Source organism: Rattus norvegicus, chromosome 7 (assembly GCF_036323735.1).
Source record: "Rattus norvegicus strain BN/NHsdMcwi chromosome 7, GRCr8, whole genome shotgun sequence".
In the NCBI taxonomy this organism is placed as follows: domain Eukaryota; kingdom Metazoa; phylum Chordata; class Mammalia; order Rodentia; family Muridae; genus Rattus; species Rattus norvegicus.
This window is the reverse complement of record NC_086025.1, coordinates 122,448,323-122,467,179: the sequence shown is the minus strand read 5'-3', so window position 1 is coordinate 122,467,179 and position 18,857 is coordinate 122,448,323. Positions and strand designations below refer to the sequence as shown.

Sequence of the window (18,857 nt, the reverse complement as noted above, 5' to 3'; positions counted from 1 at the left end):
GAAATGTATCCAAATTAGAAAAAAAAAAAAGAAGTAAGTCCATTTCTACTTGCAGACAGAGTAATCTTATGTATAGAAAACCCCAATAATCCACCAATTTGGGGAACTAAAGCAAATGCAGCAAAGTTGGTTCAAGACCTGTGCACAAAAGTCAGCTCGTTCCTGTACACCAGCAAAACAAAAGAAGAAAACTTCTCTCCAACGAGACCTGCATGAAAACTGACTGTGAACTCATGGAGCACACAGAAACTAAATTACAACTGCTCAGTGACCTAAATGTAAAAGCTGAACCCGTGAAACTTAGAAGAAAACTCAGTGACTGCAGCAAGGGGAGGGGAAACATTATTTGATGCCATTAACGCGGTGGCTCTCAAGCTTTAAGCTCCACCTGAACAAACCAACATCTAATGTAAACCATGAACTGAAACTAAGAAATTAGACGAGTTAGAAAACACCAACAAACTTCTAACCAATCAAAATCGTATGTCTTGGCTTGCTTCTACAAATGCCTTAAAGTTTCTCCCTTCTCCTGGCAGAGTGATACTTGCCCCTTTACAGAATGGGATAAAATGTAAACATGCTAAGTTTTTCTTTCATCAGATCTAGCAAAAGAAGAAACAAAGACCTTCCTGGAGTCACACGTAACCCGGGGCAATCACCTGTCGAGGCTGGTGGTCACCACTCAGAACCTTCTCGGGCTCTACGTTTTTGTGTGAGGTTCTCTGGGTTTATTTGACAGTGTTTTGACTCACTGTGGCTCCTCAAGTCAATACTGACTTCTGAAGTTGAAATAAAGACTGTCGTGGGTCCTGTGGAGAGTCTCTGGGTGTCTAACTGGGTTTTAATAAAAAGATCTCAGTAGGAAATTTCCAGGAAGGCTGGAAATAATACATTATTTCAACCCAGCACCCAGGACTCTCTCTCAGGACCTGCTGTTTGCTAGAGAAAAGGTAAATCTTAACAAGAAAAATCACCAGCTTGGAAACCACAATGGGCTGTCTGTCTGTCTGTCTCACTTCAGTGACAATAGGCAATTAGTGTGTGTTTGTCTGTCTCACTTCATACCTCAATAGACAGGTGTGTGTGTGTGTGTGTGTGTGTGTGTGTGTGTGTATGTGTGTGTATGTGTCTGTCTGTCTGTCTTACATCATACCTCAATGGACAGGTGTGTGTGTGTGCGGTGTGTGTGTGTGTGTGTGTGTGTGTGTGTGTGTGTATGTTTGTGTATCTGTGTGTATGTGTCTGTGTGTGTATGTGTCTGTCTATCTGTCTTACATCATACCTCAATGGACAGGTGTGTGTGTGTGTGTGTGTGTGTGTGTGTGTGTGTGGGTGTGTGTGTGTGTGTATCTCACTTCATGGCCCAGGTTTCTTTCCTTCAGTCTCTTATCTCCCTACCTCTACGTCCAGAATTACAGCATGTCCCAAAAGCAAGCTTTTCAGACTGCTCTTTAACCACTGTTAGACTTTGATCGAATTCTTGAGCTCAGAAATAGAGGTATTCCCATCTAAATAAAAATAGTTTTTTGCCTTTCTCTTAGCTTCCAACCTGAGCTCATGTGGAATCTAACCATGTCGATAGAACCTGGGTTTGTCACCCTGCGGATCACAGCCATGTCCACAATCCCCCCACCATGGGGTCCACACATAGGCTACATATGAATTAGAAAAAGCTAGACATCTATGGAAAACCAATCCTAGTGTGTTTCCCACCCATGCTATTGGTCAGCCAGACCTAAGGACAAAAGAAAAATTAGGTGACTGATTTCAGAGTGCACTAGGTAATTTGGGGTTTGGTGGGTGGTTTGTTTGTTGTTTGTTTTTGTTTGTTTTTGTTTGTTTGGTGTGGGCTGTTTGTGTGTTTGTGTGTCTTGAGACAGTCTCACTGTGTAGCCCAGGCAGACCAAGAACTCACAGAGATCTGCTGGCCTCTGCCTCTCAAGTACTGGGATTAAAGCCCTAGGACACCATGCCTGACTCCTAGATTTGTTTTTAAACCTAAACTAGCTTTGGGACAATCCAGAAAGGTCCCTGTGCTATTAAGAGATAGTAAATGAATTCAGCCTGTTTGACGGATTAGATTGTTTGAAAACATTGTCACATGAGTAATACTAAACCTCCTTTTGGGGTGGAGGCTGGAGGTAAGGATAGGAAATTCCTATGTAGCCCAAGTTGGCTCCAAACTTATCATTATCCTGCCTTAGCCTCCAGAGTACTAGCAACACAGGCACACAACCTCCAGGTACCAAATTTTAGGCTATATTTTCACATACTTTCCTGATAAAATTGTACGGAACTCCTAGACGTTTGGACTGTCTTGATATAAGCTCTTCAGTCACAAGTCTGGTTGTGATAAAAATCCTGTAAGCCCTAAGAGGTAACCCAATCGCTTGTCTGTCGACCTCACCATCAGATCTCAACCATGGCTGCCTTCCGCCCTGGCAAGTATACTGTTATTCTTGTTCTTCTCTAAAGGTGTGTGCAGCGAGCTACAGCCCGAGATTATCTCTCCTTCCAAGAGATTGTTGCACTTAGACAAGTGCTGGGGAATGCAGGTCTCTGGTAACTTTAAGATTATGCCATTAGCTTGAATAAGAATTTCCAGAACTGTGATGAGGAAATGGAAGCCAGGAACCGTGGTATGTGTTCACAAGCAGATTGGAGGCTGAGTCCAGAGGACGTCGTGAACCCAGGAGTCCAGGGCCAGCCTGGGCAATCTAGAAACACTGAAAAGAGAGATGTGGGGGCAGGAAGAGGGGAGAAGGGCAAATGGAAAGTAAATGAGGGGGTGGGAAGGAAGAAGAAAGAGAAAAGAGGAAAAAAAGAGAAGAGGAGGAGGTGGAAGGAGAAATACCTGGTGGTTTGGGGAGACTGCTAACCAAGTGCAAACAAAACAAGACTTAGGGCAAGGGCCTGGCAGGATGGTGCACTCCTGTAATCCTGGCACCTGAAGCTAAGGTAAGAGGAGCCCCATAAATACAAGACCGGTCTTCAGGAGAAGGTTCGGCCCCGGCCTTCTAGGATGCAGAATGAGACTCTGTCTCAAAATAATAAACAAGCAGAAAAAGAAGTAATAACACAGATGGGAAAACAGGTGAGTTATCTCAGTGTGTCTGAGTCCAATTCATTTGAGTCTGTGATTTTTCTTTTTTAACTTTTTTGTGTTTGGTTGGGTTGGTTGGTTCAGTTCCGTTCTGTTTGGTTCAGTTCCATTCGATCTGAATAGCCCTGGCTGTCCTGGGGCTCTGTAGACCGGGCTAACCTGGTACTCTCAGAGATTTGCCAGCCTCTGCCTCCCGAACGCTGGGATTAAAGGCGTGTGCCGCCAATGACCGTCTTCAACTTTTTTTTTAAATTTATTTATTTATTTTATGTGAGTAACTGTTGCTTTCTCCAGTCAAGCACACCAGAAGAGGGCATCAGATCCCCATTACAGACGGTTGTGAGCCACCATGTGGTTGCCGGGAAATGAACTCAGGACCTCTGGAAGACCAGTCAGTGCTCTTAACCGCTGAGCCATCTCTCCAGCCCCCTTCTCAACTTTTTAAATAAAGTTCTTTTAAGAAAAGAAGTTGAGGTGAATGATTGCATGTGTAATTGAGGGGTTTTTTTAATTTCATTTTAAAGTTTTAGATCTAAGGAAATATACTCCCCTTGTCCTTTAGACTATCTGTGGCCTATTGGTTACTTTTTGGAAATTAGAAAACTGAAGTATTTACTCCTTTTCCCCAGCTGATCCTCCAGCACTGGAAAAGCTAATGGTGGACATTTTTATCACGTGGTTCAGTGAGAAACTTCTGGTTTTTAATAGAGTACTACTGATCCCACCACCAAGGCTTTGGTTAGGATGTGATTTGAGAATCTGCATAGCATGCCAACCTGCAAGAGCTTTTCCAAGCCTTACTGCGAGTAAAACCTCACTTCCTGCCAGGCTTCCTCCAGAAACCTGGAGGCATTTGAAAGACCTGAAGAAAACAGCTAATTACTGCAGAGAAAGTCTGAGGTTTGGTTAAAAGTCCAAACCGAGGTTCCTCCTCAAGCATTTCAGCAAAACAAACTTAAGAAGAGCCTACGTGATTAACTATTTCCTTACCAAATGGGTTTTGTGTTGTTATCGTTGTTGCTGGGAGATAGTCCCATGTAGCCCAGGCTGGCCTCAAATTCATGAGGATGACTTTGAACTTCCTGATCCTCTGTCTCCTCCTGAGGGCTGGGATTATAGGTGTGCTCTACGGTGACTGCCTTATTCAGAGCTCGGCACAGCTGGGCAGGGGGCCTACCAGTTTCACTACGTTCTAAGCCTCTCCTACTAAATGTGTATGAATAGACGAAGGTTCGAGAGAATGGTGTGGCGACAGAGAAGAAGATTATGCTTCAGAGAAAAACTACAGTACGCTGTGCTGAGACCTGCTAACCATTTTTGGAATGTCATTACGACGACTTATGACCTATAGACTGACCTGGAGAGTGGCTTTCCATACTCCTCCATCTGCATTCATTCTCTCTCTCTCTCTCTCTCTCTCTCTCTCTCTCTCTCACACACACACACACACACACACACACACACACACACTTTCCAACGTAGACTCACTAATAACAGGAACTGCTCTGTTCCTGAAACTCCAAGCTCCAGACGCGTTGATGCTGTTCCAGAGGATAACTCCCAAGTGCTGGCCACCAGGGGAGGCCAGCCATCTCCACGCTGCCAGAAATGCGGGCATTCAAGATGCCAGCCAGGAAACATGCTTTGAGTTCAGCTCCAGAAATCTTGGCTAACTCCTTTCTGGACGCTGGCTGATCTTGTTTGCTCTGATGATTTGCCTCTGCTATGCTTTAATCCTATGGGAACAGTATCTTGAGCCAGACATGGTGGCGCACACCTTTAAGCCCAGCGCTCGAAAGCAGAGGCAGGTGGATCTCTGTAAATTGGAGGCCAGATTGGTCTACATAGTGGGTTCCAGGATGTAGAGAGACCCTGGCTCCAAAAAAAAAAATGTGCATATTATTTTGGTTGGTAGAACCCTCTGCTAAGGACATACTCTATTCTTGGGTACCTGCCTGACGCTCATCAAATTCCCCCGTTCTTTCCTATGTTCTTTCTAGGGTCTCAAATGTGCCTCCACAGTCATCTACAGTATGCTTGCACCAAAAATTAAAAAAACCTTCAACATCTGAACAGTATGATTTGAGCCAGACACCTTACCCATGACACATTATGGTTACAATTATGCCCCACATTCTGATCTAAGTGGATACCTCGTTCTAAGTGCCGGGCATGGTGGAACATGTCTTTAAACCCAGCACGTGAGTGTCTCTGTGAGTTTGAGGCCAGCCTGGTCTCTGTAGTGAGTTCCTGGCCAGCCATAGTGAAACCCTGTCTCAAAAAATAATAAATTTTACAAAGTTATCTAATTGCAACGCCATTAATAAGAGTGGCGCTGGTGCTTTAAATTCCTACCGAACAGGCCAAGTCGAGACCACACAATCAGACCACCAACTAATTACAAAAAAACAAACAAACAAAAAAGCTTTTCTTGTCTGTCTCTACAAATACGTGACCTTTTGCTCCTTCACAGAGTACAACCTCCACTTATGAGCAGCAGAATACTCAAAACTCTTTATGGCTCAACGGTTTAGAGCACCAGCTGCTCCTCTATAGGACCCAGGTTCAATTCCCAGCACCCACATTGTAGCTCACAGCTGTCTGTAAATCCAGTTCCAAGGGACCCACCAGACCAGGCACGCACATATCTGTGCGTGTGGACAAAATACACATACATATAAAATAATAAATACTTTAAAAACTTGAGAATGCATACATTTCTCTTACGTCGACGATATGTTACGCGACCTTATATTCAGCAATGGGCTCTTTGCTACAGCATCAAAAGCATGAGCAATTAAAAAGTATTTTCAATAACAACAAAAACAAATGGGTTTCGTGTCTATGAAGATAAGTGCCTATGGTCCTTACTGCTCAAGAGACCGAGGTAGGAAGATCACCTGAGACCAGAATTCAAAATGAATCTGGGCAAGAAAACAGGGGAGTGTACAGGAACTCTTTCCTGTAGCCCCTATTCTCAGAGGCTGAGGCAGAAGAACTCTCAAGAGTTTGATGCCAGCCTGGGCTACAGCGAATCCTTATATTATCATCATCATCGTCATTGTCACTGTCATCATCATCGTCACATATATTTTAAATTTGTTACATCTATTTACTTGTGCATGTATACATATGAGCACATACATGTTCCATGGCTCACGTGTGAAAGTCCTTCCACCGTGTGGGTTCCCCAGGGATTGATCTAGTTGTCAGGTTTGGCAGCAAGCTCCTTTAACCACTAAGCCATCTTGCTGGCCCTACATTCTTTGTATATTCAAAATCCATAAAGAATCCTTATAGCCCAACAATAAGCAAAGTGATCTGTAAGTTAGGAAACGCCTTCACTTTTCTCCAAAGACACACACATGAACAACGAACTCACGTCAATAAGCTTAACATCACTGCACACTAGGAAACCACAAAGCCACCATCAAATACCACGCCACATCCGACAGAATAACTGCAATTAAAAAAAAAGAAAGAAATAAGCACCAGACAGGCTTCAGGAACCAGGAGGTAAAGAAGTTAAGAAGTTAGAAGCTCATGCACAGATGATAGAAGTTTGGTGGGAAAGAGTTTGGAAGTTCCTCAAAGCTGTCATATCACCTAGCAATTCCATTCCTTGGGACAGAACCAAAAGAAAGAAGTGTAAACACGTATTACATAAATACGTGAACAAACATGTTTGTGCTGGTGGTAGCAATATTCACATATCAGCAAATAGGAACCAGCTGGAGAGATGGCCCAGCCGTTAAGAGGGTAGACCTAGCTCAGCCCAGCGGTGGTGTCCCACTTAAGAGACAAAGGTAGGTAGAGAGAGGACTCAGTGGTTAAGAGCACTGACTGCTCTTCCAGAGGTCCTGAGTTCAAATCCCAGCAAACACATGATGGCTCACAACCATCTGTAATGGGATTCGATGCCTTCTGAAGATAGCTACGGTGTATTCATATACATGAAATGAATAAATCTTTGAGAGAGAGAGAGAGAGAGAGAGAGAGAGAGAGAGAGAGAGAGAGAGGAGAGAAAGGTAGCTGTAAGTTTGAGGCCAGCCTTGGTTTACAGAGCTAGTTACAGTACAGCCAGGACTGCACAGAAACCCGGCCTCAAAACAAAAAAAGGCATGGAGAGTTAAGAGCACTGACTGCTCTTCCAGAGGTCCTGAGTTCAAATCCCAGCAACCACATGATGGCTCACAACCATCAGTAAAGGGATCCGATGCCCTCTTCTTGTGTGTCTGAAGACAGCTGCAGTGTACTCATATGCAGATGCTCCTCTTGCAAAAGGACATAGGTTCGATTCCCAGTACCCAATTGGGGGGCTCACAACCAGCTGTATCTCTAGTTCCAGGGAATCAAATGCCCTCTTCTGGCCCCCAAGGGCCTCTGTATGCATATGCATGTGGTGCACATACAGTCAAGCAGGCATGTGCATGTGAGAACACACACATACACCTGATATGTTTTAAAATAGAAACAACCTATATATCCACCCACAAATAAATGGATAAGCCAAATACCATGCATAAAGACAATAGAATATTTTTCTAGCCTTAAGTTAGAGTGAAGTGATATGATCTTACAAGACGGGTGAGGCTCAGAAAGGCGAAGGAGTAAAAGAAGCCAAACTCAGAGAGTCGTCTTATAATCCCGTTGATATGGAACAGCAATAATGGTGAAGAGAAACTGTGTTCTCAGCTGACTGGTCAGCCGAAGAGGGCAACTCGGAAAAATGGCTAACATGTCTGCGACATTCTCTGGAGCGATGAAAATATTTTGGGATCCAACCAACCTGGCATACAAGACCATAAACGTAAAGAATGGCCCTGGACTGTTAATAAAAGTAGGCAGTTTCAGGTAAGGAACATTTCACCTTAATTGAAAGATGAAAACCACACTGTGGGCAGGCTTGGGCCTGCACGACCCGTCAGCTTCGTCTATAAAAAGAAGAGGTAGGATCGGCAGAGCAAGCTTCACCTTGAGCTCATGACCAGTATAGAAATGCAGGTTCCCGCACGGTAGAGGGAGAGAACTGACTCCCACCAGCTATCCTCTGATGTCCACAGTGGTCCTGTGGGCCATGTACTCATTTACACAGGGATAAAGAAATAAAACGTAATAATTCAAAGCATAAAAAAAAAAAGAAAGAAAGAAATGCAGGTCCCATCCAGGCCCAGACTCAGAACCCACCCTGAACAAGCTCTCCAGGTGACCTCACCACAGGAGGCGCATTTCCAGGGGCACTTACTGAAAATGAGATAAACGGCCCATGAGAACATCAGTACATACATAGAGTGTTTTCATGGGCACAGGCGAGTGCCTGAAAGAAGATAGTCCAGTGACAGAAACAGGAAGCAGAGAAAGCCACTGACAGGGCCGAGTCCCACTGAAGGTCTGTTGGTCCCTAAAGAGAAGTGCCGAGACACAGGACGTGACATCAGTGCCTACCATACACTGCCCTGAGGAGGGAAGCAGAGGATGGATAGGCAGAGCGTTCCACATGGCTCTCCATGTGCGGGCTTCTGCCCAAAGGCCAGAGAGAGACATGGTATCTCACACTGTCACTTAGGAAATGTCCTTGGAGTGAGTATGTGCAGATGACAGACCTGAGTCCCCACGTCTAAGGACGGGTTTTGTCATTAACCCTCTGAAATTTGGTCTCCCTCCCTGTAAAGAGGCCCAATAATCAACTTCACAAAATGGTATTGGCAGGTAAACTGAGATAAGAAAGTTCAAAGCAAATCATCCTACACAGGGACAACTGGTTAGATGTTGTCTAGTTCTGTTCACAACTTTACACAAGCCAGGGTCATCTAGGAAGAAGAAACTTCCATTGAGAAAATGCCCCCATCAGATTGGCCTACAGGCAAGTCTGTGGATCGATGATGATGATGATGATGATGATGATTGATTGATTGATTGATTATTGATTGATTGATGTAGGCAGGCCCAGCCCATTATGGGTGGTGCCACCCCTGGGCAGGCAGTTCTGGATCATATAAGAAAGCAAGCTGAACAAGCCATGAGGAGCAAACCAGGAAGCAGAACCCCTCCATGGCCTCTGCTTCAGTCCCTGCCTCCCGGTTCCTGCCTTCAGTTCCTACCCTGACTTCCCTTCGTGATGGACTGTAAGCTGAAATAAACCCTTTCCTTCCCAAGTTGCTTCTGATCATGGTGTTTTACCTCAACAGTAGAAACCCAACAAGGCCAGGCTTGTGACATCAAAATGTGTGATGGCGTATGGCAACGAGAGCAGATACCTACATCAGGACCAGATGACACACACGCCCACTCTACTCAGCCATGATGTGCCTAACCCCAACTGAGTCAGCACACTTGGGTAGAACAGGCAGTGAGCTTAAGCTAGGGACCCCCAGAATCCTAGGATGAAGGGTAGAGAAATATTTCCACCCCTCATGTTAGACACTATACAAGCTCTCCATCCCTTGAAAAACTAGTTACGAATAGGCTACTTCCTAGAATTCGTTCATTCACTTCCAGAATCAAATGCTGTAGGAGAAATGCTATAGGTGAAAGAAGACTCGATAATTCTTAAGATTATATTTCACCTGTGGCATGGTGGGGCGCCACAGCTGTTAACAGTTCTCTCAAGACTAGACAATCAGGTAAAACAAGACCCCAAGTATCCACAAGCACGGTGGGCCTAGCAAACACCGTCTCTAATACTGTCAGCCCCAATCAAACTGTACCCATCTCTTGCCCCTATATCAACCCAGAACTATGCCACACTCTTTGAACCTGGGCCCAGCTTTGTACCCAGATGAAGTCACTTAGCTCTCTTGGGGAAGCCACCCATGTTCAGTTCAACCATCATGACAGCCCCACCTTGCAAGGGTCAGGGGGCTCATAACTGAGCCTTATTAGCAGAGAGCAGCTCAAGGAAGAGCCCTAAACATGAAACTGACCTTAATCTTAACCCCATCCAAAAATGAACCTCCAGGCCAGACTGACAGAGAATGGAGGAATATTCAAAGCTTAATGCCAGCCCCAGCCTTTTGCTGCCCAATGTCACTGAAAATTGAAACAAAAAAAAAAATGGGGACACTTCAAGTAATACTCACAGAAGAAAGGGAAGCCTGGGGCTCTGTGTTCCAGAAAGAGTCACAGACAGAAAAGCCTACCAGAACATTAAGAGATCCCTACGGCTATAAGGCTTTGCTGAAGCTAGACAGTGACCCTTTACTGGAGGAGGGGCCCACAGTAGCCTGCACACTTAGTCACCTGTACCCAGTGTGTGAACCAGCTTGGCTCCAGAATTATCACACTCGAGTGTGCTCTCTCTCTCTCTCTCTCTCTCTCTCTCTCTCTCTCACACACACACACACACACACACACACACACAAACACACACACAAACACACACACAAACACACACACAAACACACACACAAACACACACACAAACACACACACACAAACACACACACAAACACACACACTCTTTCTCTCTCACACACATACACACACACACTCTCTCTCTCTCACACACAGACACACTCCCTCACACACACACACACACTCTCTCTCTCATACTCTCATTCTCTCTCTCTCTCTTACACACACACACACACTCTCTCACTCTTTCTCTCTCTCACACACACACTCTCTCTCTCTCTCTCTCTCTCTCTCACACACACACACACACACACACACACACACACACAAGCATAGACTGGACCCTTCTGCCTATCTTGGAGCTAAAGCTATACATGCACTGCCCTTCCTGCTAGGAGTTACACATATGCCAAGTCTGTTTTAAGCACTGCCTCCTGGGAGCTCAAACCTGTTGGCCAAGTCACCAGCCACAAACCTATTCCCACTTCAGTTTTCATCCTCACTATGATTTTTTTTTCTCTTCGGGATGTTCATGGGATCTCATCACATAGAAAGCCATGGGAAGCTAAACCCAGTCATGTTCCAGGCTGGAGGGAGCTCTACCACCCTGTGGTCCCAGAAGATCCTTCCTAACACTTATTGGGACACACAAGCCATGATCTAACTGCTACCCTGTGCTATCCCAGCCCAGAGCCGAGACCTGGTGCTCTAGGCCCAGCCCTAGAATTCTGTTCAGTCCACACAAGCCCTTTTTCATCTCAGAATGCCCAGTGTCAGCAGAGGTCACTACGTGACAACTGTATGGGGCCCTGTTACACCACCACTGCCTATGACAAGCACAGCACGTCGAGGAAGGATCTGTGAGGAGGGCAGAACTCACCGACATCCGAGTCTTTGTGGGTCTTGATTACCTCGGCAAGCTCAAAGTTCCCTGCAATAATGGCCACCTGGGAGAAAGGTGAAGACAAGAGGTCAAGGTGACTCAGCAACCCAGATAGCCCACCCTCATCCCATCAGCTCCTACTGGGATCCTCCGTGAGGCATTTCCTCCCAAAGCCACTCTCCTCTCAAGTCAGCCATCGATGTCTCCAGGGACATCACTTCCTACAGACAAGAGACAAGGATGCCGGGTAGGGCTGGCCCACTACCGTCATCTGCCTAAGTCCTGGGGTGCTTCTGGGACATGAGGCTTAAAGTTAAAGCATGAACAGATCTGCTCACACTGGTAGAACGTTTAATCTGCTCCTATATGCAGCCACAATTCCTATCTCAGTCACGGCCCCATAGCTTTCAGCCCTCATTCTTCTTGTGTCCTCCAAACCCGGCCATAGAATAGGCCTGACAAGTCTACTTCTGGGTGTGCTCAAACCTTCCTCCTCTGCCTCACACTCCCAGACATGGCCAAAGCAGCTTGTCTTTCTGACATTCTCGGGGCCTCTGCTCCAACTAAGAATAACAGACACCTCCCTTCCTGCTGCTCTCATGGTCCATAAATCTCCACGACACCTTCAGCTCCTCCAAAACTCCAGGCCACAGAGATGATAGCTACCTGGTTAGCCAGTGCCAACCAGCCTAGCAGACAAACCACTCAGAAATATAACCTGGGTCAAATCATGTGTAGTAGAGATCACAGCCATCTCAACTTTGTTTCCTGAACCCCTGCCTGCTTCTGGGGAATCAGGCCCACCACGACTGTCTTTCTGTCTTCTCCATTTAACTTTCCCAGGGTTCTGGAGTCATGTGATATTTTTCCATGGTAGGAGGATAGAAGGAAGCACCAAACATTCCCTCAAATTCTGGGCACCACGCTAGCCCACTCACAGCTCCACCTTCCATGGCAGTCTTGAGAGTGAGCACTCCCTTTTTGCCCTCTGAAGAAGAGTCAAGGTTCAGAGTCAAGTGACAATGGGGACTCAAAAGCAACCTCCCGGCTCAGCCTGTACCTGGAAGGCTGTCTGGCTGTTGTAATTGCGGACGTCCTTGTTGGCACCACGGAAAAGCAGGACGCGGGCACAGCTCTCCTGTTGGGGGGCAGCAGCCATCAGTCACACTGGGCAGCAGGAAAGGGAGGGCTAGGCCATAGCAGGGACATGCGGTGTACACAAGCCCTCCAGTGCATACCTAGGCTTCACACACACACACATGTACTCAAGTGTCTTCAGTGCATACCCAGGGTAGGTAGCTCTCATCTGAGAGCTAGTTTCTAAGAACATACATGGGGATCTATTGACACATGTGCGTTCAGAGAACAGATGTGTTCTGAGTAGGCCACCCAGTGACCTCTACTCAGACTGGACACAGAACATGCACATGGAGTACACGCATCCCATACAAGTTGGGACGTACAGTCACCTGTGTGCAGGCACATCCACACACAGAGTCACGCTTTACCACAGAGGGGTGAGACTCAAGACATACCTGGTTATAGAGGGCACAGATGTGCAAGGCTGTGTTTCCCGAGGCGTTCTGGGCACCCATGTTGGCCCCATAGAACAGCAGGTGCTCCAAGTGCTGTACATGCCCAAAGCGACAGGCCTGAGGAGAAGAGAGGTATTGAAGCATCCCAGACAGAGGCCAGGGCCACCTGCATACAGCCTGGACCCAACCTAGGTCCCCCACCCTGCTCACCTGATGGATCTCCTGCCAGCCATTCTCGTCAGTGGTCCCCAACTGTGCGTGATCATGGAGAAGCAGCTCACAGCAGAGGGCATCCCCGCCCCCTAGGGCACTATGGTACAGGGGCGTCAGGCCGCGGCTGTCCTTGTAGTCAGGTGAAGCCCCCAGGTCCAGCAGGGTCTGAGGGTAAGGCACCTCAGAATCCATGCCAAGCCCAGCTTTCTGCATTGAGTCCCTCCAGACCGGGGTCCTGCCCTCACTAACCGTCAATGCTCCCGCATTCCGCTGTCGGGTGGCGCAGTGGACAGCGGTTAGCCCATCTCGGGTTCGGAAGTCCAGATGAGCACCGCCATTGCGAAGAACCTTCAGGAGGTCAGTGGCGTTGTCCAACTGTGCTGCAAGGCTCAGAGGGCACTCTGGGTTTGGACATAAATAAAGGTTAGGGCCCCAGCCAGTCAATAATACAGGCCCTCCCTGTTCTTCTCCTCACCTCCTGAGTCAGGGTCATGGAAATTGGGGTCCAGCCCCTTGTCCAGCAGGCGGGCCACCTTGTCTGTGCTGTGTAGCTGGACATAGTCCATGAACTTCTTCAGGTTTGCCTAGAACAACAGCCATCCCAGTCAGCTGGGTGCCACAGCTAGGGTCATCTTACCATCACCCCCTTCCTCCAGTAAGCTCCAGACCACCTGTAAGGCAAACACTGTCCCCGACCCCGACAGGTCTAACCTGTCACCCACCTTGCTCATCCTCAAATCCAGAACTCATTCTAGCTTGGCTGGACCCATGTGCTTTCAAAGCCTTTTTCTGCAAACCCACAACTGCTATCATCCTGAGCCTGGTCACTCTCATCCCAAACTGGTCACCCTAGTCACAGACCCCAACAAAGACCCTTCCCTCAGCCTAAAAGAGCAGTGAGGCCATTCCGGCCAGTGTCAGATCCTAACAACTCCTGTCTCATTCCTCCGGCCCACTTTATGGGGTCCTCCTACATTCGATGGTAGACCCCTAGCACACCCACGACATGACTTTGTCTTTCTATTCCTTCCCCAGACAAAGCTTCACTGGCTTCGTCTGGTGGCACAGATGCCACCCACACAGGGCAAGGTGTCCCAGCCCAGGCATCTACAAGCAGCATGTACCACAGACAAAAAAGGGTGCCTTGTGGACCAGCATCAGGGGTCAGGGTGATGAAACCATAGAAGAAAAACTATGCAAATCCTCTAGGAAGACCTTAGCCAGTCCCGAGGTAACAGAGAGAGTGTAAGGATAGCTGAACCCAGGCAAGCCACGGGACAGGGCGGCAGTTAGAAGTTCAGATCCATCCTAAAACCAAATGACTCTCTGAAAAATAAAGCAAGTAGTTCTCGTGTCTTAGGGGCACCTGAGAAAAGTGCTGGAGAACCCAGGGTGACGGGGTCACACAAGGGCCAGTGGAGGGAGACAGAGACCTCTCTGACATGGTCTCTACCCAGCATAGAGTCATGACCACTGACTGTCACCTGTCCTGGGGCAACATAAAAGTCTGCCACAGAAGCCTGAGGATCTGGGACCATAGAGTCATAAAAACCTTCCCCTAAACTTCAAAGATCGTCAAGGAAGTGTCCCCTGAACAAATTCCCATTGGCTCAAGGAACTGGGGGACTTGGAAAGGGGCTATGACACCCACCTTGCCCCCTGGACACCAAGAGGAGGAGTTTAGTACCCCCCTCAAAAAAATCGAATGGAGTCAGGTCTACAGGGAGTAGGTTCCAGAACAAGTTATGTACCCAGGCAACAGAGCCTCCCTAGTCAGATAGATCTGGGCCAGCTTCACAGCAGGTGACTCAACCTCTCTGCCTCACCTGTAAATGTGTAGCAAATCCCACCTGGAAGAGAACTAATGAGATGCCTAATTGTGTGTCCTTTGTACTAGGGAACATTAAGCATTCAAACTCTTGCCCTCAGAGCCAAACACACTGAATACTTATTCGCTTCCCTTCCCCGCCCCTCAGCTTCTAACAAGGCTCTCACCCCATCCCAGCCAAACTCTGATTAAACAGCAACCTATCACTGGACCAGCTGTGGGCATAGAGTCTATGCCTGGCTCCAGATCAGGTCCTGAAACCCACTTCAGGGAAAGCAGGCTAGACCAAGCCAGGATGGGGGCAGTGGTCTTGGGGAGTCCTCCCCCACCCCAGGGACTGTCTCTTTACCTTTGTGTGCAGCTTTGCAAACTGCTTGTCATCTATGAGGTTCTGGGCATAAACTCTCCGCTTGTATCGAAACTGCTCGGATAAAGAAAAGGTGGAGAGAAGGCACCCACACAGGCCCATGTGAGCAAGCGGTGGCCACCACCTCGTGGCTGCTCACTGCTCACCTCCCTCCTGCCCACACCGTCGCTGCAGCACAGCCATACAAGTCCCGGACGCACACTTACAGAGTGGACAGACAAGAGCCGACAGCCACTGACGACCCCCTACCACACAGAAACGATGTGTGGTCCAGAGAAGTACTTGGCCAATTCACAGCCTGGCAGGCCTATAGCCTGCCTGTCTGCCTCGTGTCCTCCGCCAGGACCTGGAAAGCTCTAGTGCTCTCCCAAGATCTGAAACTAAGCTTCTCTTCCTACACACTTCCACTCCAAGGAGAAATAACCCAATTCCTGGTGCTACCCATGAGGGTCAGACCAACTTTGACCTTGCTGCACAAACACAAACACACACACACACACACACACACACACACACACACACACAAAGACCTTCCTATTAGGACTCAGTCTCCATTCCTATGGAATGTCACTCCAATCACCTCTATATGTCATAAATGGTGTTAATATTTTGGGCTAACCTCAGAAGACTTGGGAGTGAGAGGCAAGAGACACATGTGTACCCAAATAACACTGCTCGTTCACGCCACGAGACCCTTAGCGCGCGCACGCTCTCTCTCTCACACACACACACTTCTCCCTCCGGTGCTCAGACTGCTCACACCATGTGCCCCGAGTGCGTGTGCTGCATGTGCTCATTGTGTGCTGTCCATATTGCTTGCCGCAAGCGCTCTCTACACTACCCGCTCTCCAGGCTTAAGCTGCAGCACACCACTGTGGTAACACATGCAGCTCGCACTTCACCCTACCCACTGCACTCGGTGTACCCACCTCGGTCTCTCAGCACACTGCTCAGGCTGCACACAGCCCCCCACCGCTCCTGTCGCCAACTCCTCCCGGCCTGCCCTTCACTGCTCCAGCCACGGAGCTCAAAGATCACACACCCTGTGCGCTCCATTCCACCCCCACCCTGGTCTGCCCAGCACCTCCAGATAGGGCAGGGGCGTGTCCAGGTTAGGCGGGTAGTCCTGTAAGAGCCGCTCTTCATCCAGGAACTTGCCGGCGCGACCCCGGGAGGGAGGCTGGAATAGCCCGTAGTTGAGCGCGTCCTGAAGGCTGTGGTTGAGGGCGCAGAGCACACGCTGCTTGGCGGCCCACACGGGCGCGGTTGGATCCAGACGCAGGCACTTCTGCAGCGGAGCGAGTCGTGAGCCCGGACCTGCGGGCGCAGGGCACCGCGCCCCGGGCCCCGCTTTGGAGGGCTAGTTGGGGAGCGAGAGCAGGGACCCCGCGCCACCGCGCTGGAGGCCGAGGCCCCGCCCCGGGGCTGAGCTTCCAGGGCCCCGCCCCGGTGATGGGGAGGGTCCCGCGGAGGCGGCGGGGGAGGGGCGAGTGGCCACGGCCGGGGGTCCTAGCGCAGGGCGCGCCCGGCGGGGGTCACTGCTAGCGGGCCACACAGGGGTACGGCGAGATCGCGAAGGCTCACCGTTTGTTGCAGGTCCGGGATGCCGACGCGCACGACCACGGCGCTGGCCCCGGGGCCGTCCATCCCGGTGCTAGCGCCGGGGCCCTGACTGTTCCCGGCGGAGAGAGGAGCGCACGGGGACTCCGCGCGGCGCCCTGGCCCCCCCTGACCCCCCGCCAGAGTCCCGCCGACCGCGCTACGCGGGAGGGGGCCGGGGGGGGCCGGGGCCGGGGCCAGCGCGGGGGACAGCGGCTCCGGGGGCTCCGCAGGCGCAGCGGCGGCGGCGACGGCGGCACGGTTTAGCTGCATCGGCCCCGGCTTCGAGCGGCGCCTGCCTTCCCCGGGGGCGGGGGCGGCGGGGGGAGGGGGCCCGAGCCCGGAGCGGAGCGGAGGCGGGGAGGGGGCCGCGCCGGAGGCGGGGATGGGAAGCCCGCGGCCGGGAAAATGGGGTCCCCCGCGGGGTCGGGGCGGCGTGGGCGTGTGGTGCAGAGGGCGGGGGCCGGGGGCCCGCGCCGGGGAGGGGGGGTTGGCTGTCGAGGGGGAGTGGCTGACACAGCGGGGGGGGGGGATGGCACGCCGCGCTTCCGCTGCAGGCGAGCGTCGCAGACCACCGTACTAGGGTGACGGAGGGTTCTGGAGCTGGGTGGGGACGCGTCGGGGCAAGAGGACCCACAGGCCGACTGAGAGGGAGAGACAAGCAGGAAAATTGGTGTCCCGGGGTAGAAATCTCCCTAATCTGCCGACCCCACTCCAGACCCCAAGGATGTGGTGGGGTCACCCGGGCACCGTGCTGGGTGGGAGTCGGAAGGCTGCAGACCCCAGGCGCGAGCAGGGCCTGCAGTCCACGGAAGCGACCCCCCAAACCAACCCTTCTAACCGCGCCCAGGGTGTTCCTCTCGGCCCCCACCGCAACCGAGTTTGGGGAGCCTGTTCGGACTCTGTGGCCTCCCGCACCTTGGCTAGCCCAACCCTGCAGCTGGTCGCCCCCTCCCCGTCACCTTAGCGACAGCAGGCTGGGGGCGCGACCTACGAGGAAAGGCTTAGGGGAGGGGGCGCCACTAGTCTCCACCTGCGACGGGGAACTGAATTTTAGTTTCACACGTTGTCGTGGCAACGCGGGAGGGGGTGACGAGTGGGCGGGGAGGGGAGCGCTGCGAGTGAACCAACTCAGGCGCCGCCCGCGTGGCGTGCCAGCCTTAGCCCGGCGCTGCCTCGGAAATGCCCAACGCACGGGGGCCCAGCTGCCACGGCTGAGAAAAGGTGCAGCCCCTGAATGGATGAATTGCCCTACTCTCAGTAGGGTCTACTCCGGCCTTCCACCGCACTCTCCCGCATACCTAGACTTAACACCTCACCCCCTAGGCCCCAGAGAGCCACTCATCGCTGGCGGCACACACTGGACAGCTTTTGCGGAGCAGCCTGGCCGGGAACTCTGCCAGTGGCAGAAAGCATCCCCTCAGCCCCAGCCTCTCCTACCCTTTCCGTGAGCAACCCTGGATCGCCCACAAAACTGGCTATTCCTGAGCATCCCAGGAATAACCCTGGACTGCCCTGGTCCTATACACAATAGAGCCTCCCCGGATCCCACCCCCTGACCACCTGGGTCACCTTAGAAATGCCCTCAACCCACACAGAACAGTGATTGGTTAGACTCCCCCCCCCCCCCAGAACAGCCTGCAATCCCTCACGGATCCATCACCTTCCCAAAATGTTTCATGACTCCATGTAGGGCTCTCTGACCAATCGCAATCACACAGCATTGTCCTCCGTGGACCACCTGGCTCACTCCTACATCACTACCCCTTGAGGAACAGCCTTCTCCCTAAACAAAAAGAACCGCTTACCCGACAGAGCTAAGTCTCCAGCGTCTGTGCGTCCGTTCCCTGCTACCCTCAAGCCTGGGTGGGCCCCTCCGTGCTTGGGGAGTGAAGCCCCAGTAAGCTCTGACCTCCAAGCCCCTCCCAAGGTGTGACTTGAGTGGTGGGACTTAGGGTACCCTAGGGGCTAGGGCA

The 18,857-nt window shown here is 50.5% G+C and overlaps 1 protein-coding gene across 10 annotated transcripts in view; it reads right to left on the bottom strand.

Annotated features, from left to right (window-relative positions):
• Shank3 (SH3 and multiple ankyrin repeat domains 3) overlaps positions 1–18,857 on the bottom strand; it is a 70,301-nt gene extending 51,444 nt beyond the window's left edge. For 9 of the 10 annotated variants that reach the window (XR_010053036.1, XM_063264179.1, XM_039079820.2 and 6 more), the window contains exons 1-10: positions 18,690–18,849; positions 16,867–17,525; positions 16,367–16,570; positions 15,265–15,336; positions 13,563–13,671; positions 13,337–13,488; positions 13,085–13,252; positions 12,875–12,991; positions 12,400–12,477; positions 11,337–11,403 (exon numbers count right to left, since the gene is read on the bottom strand). Coding sequence is in view for 9 of the 10 variants with exons in the window: in XM_063264179.1 (XP_063120249.1) it covers positions 11,337–11,403; positions 12,400–12,477; positions 12,875–12,991; positions 13,085–13,252; positions 13,337–13,488; positions 13,563–13,671; positions 15,265–15,336; positions 16,367–16,570; positions 16,867–17,154 (1,255 nt within the window). In the remaining variant the exon portion in view is untranslated. 10 annotated transcript variants of the gene reach the window in all.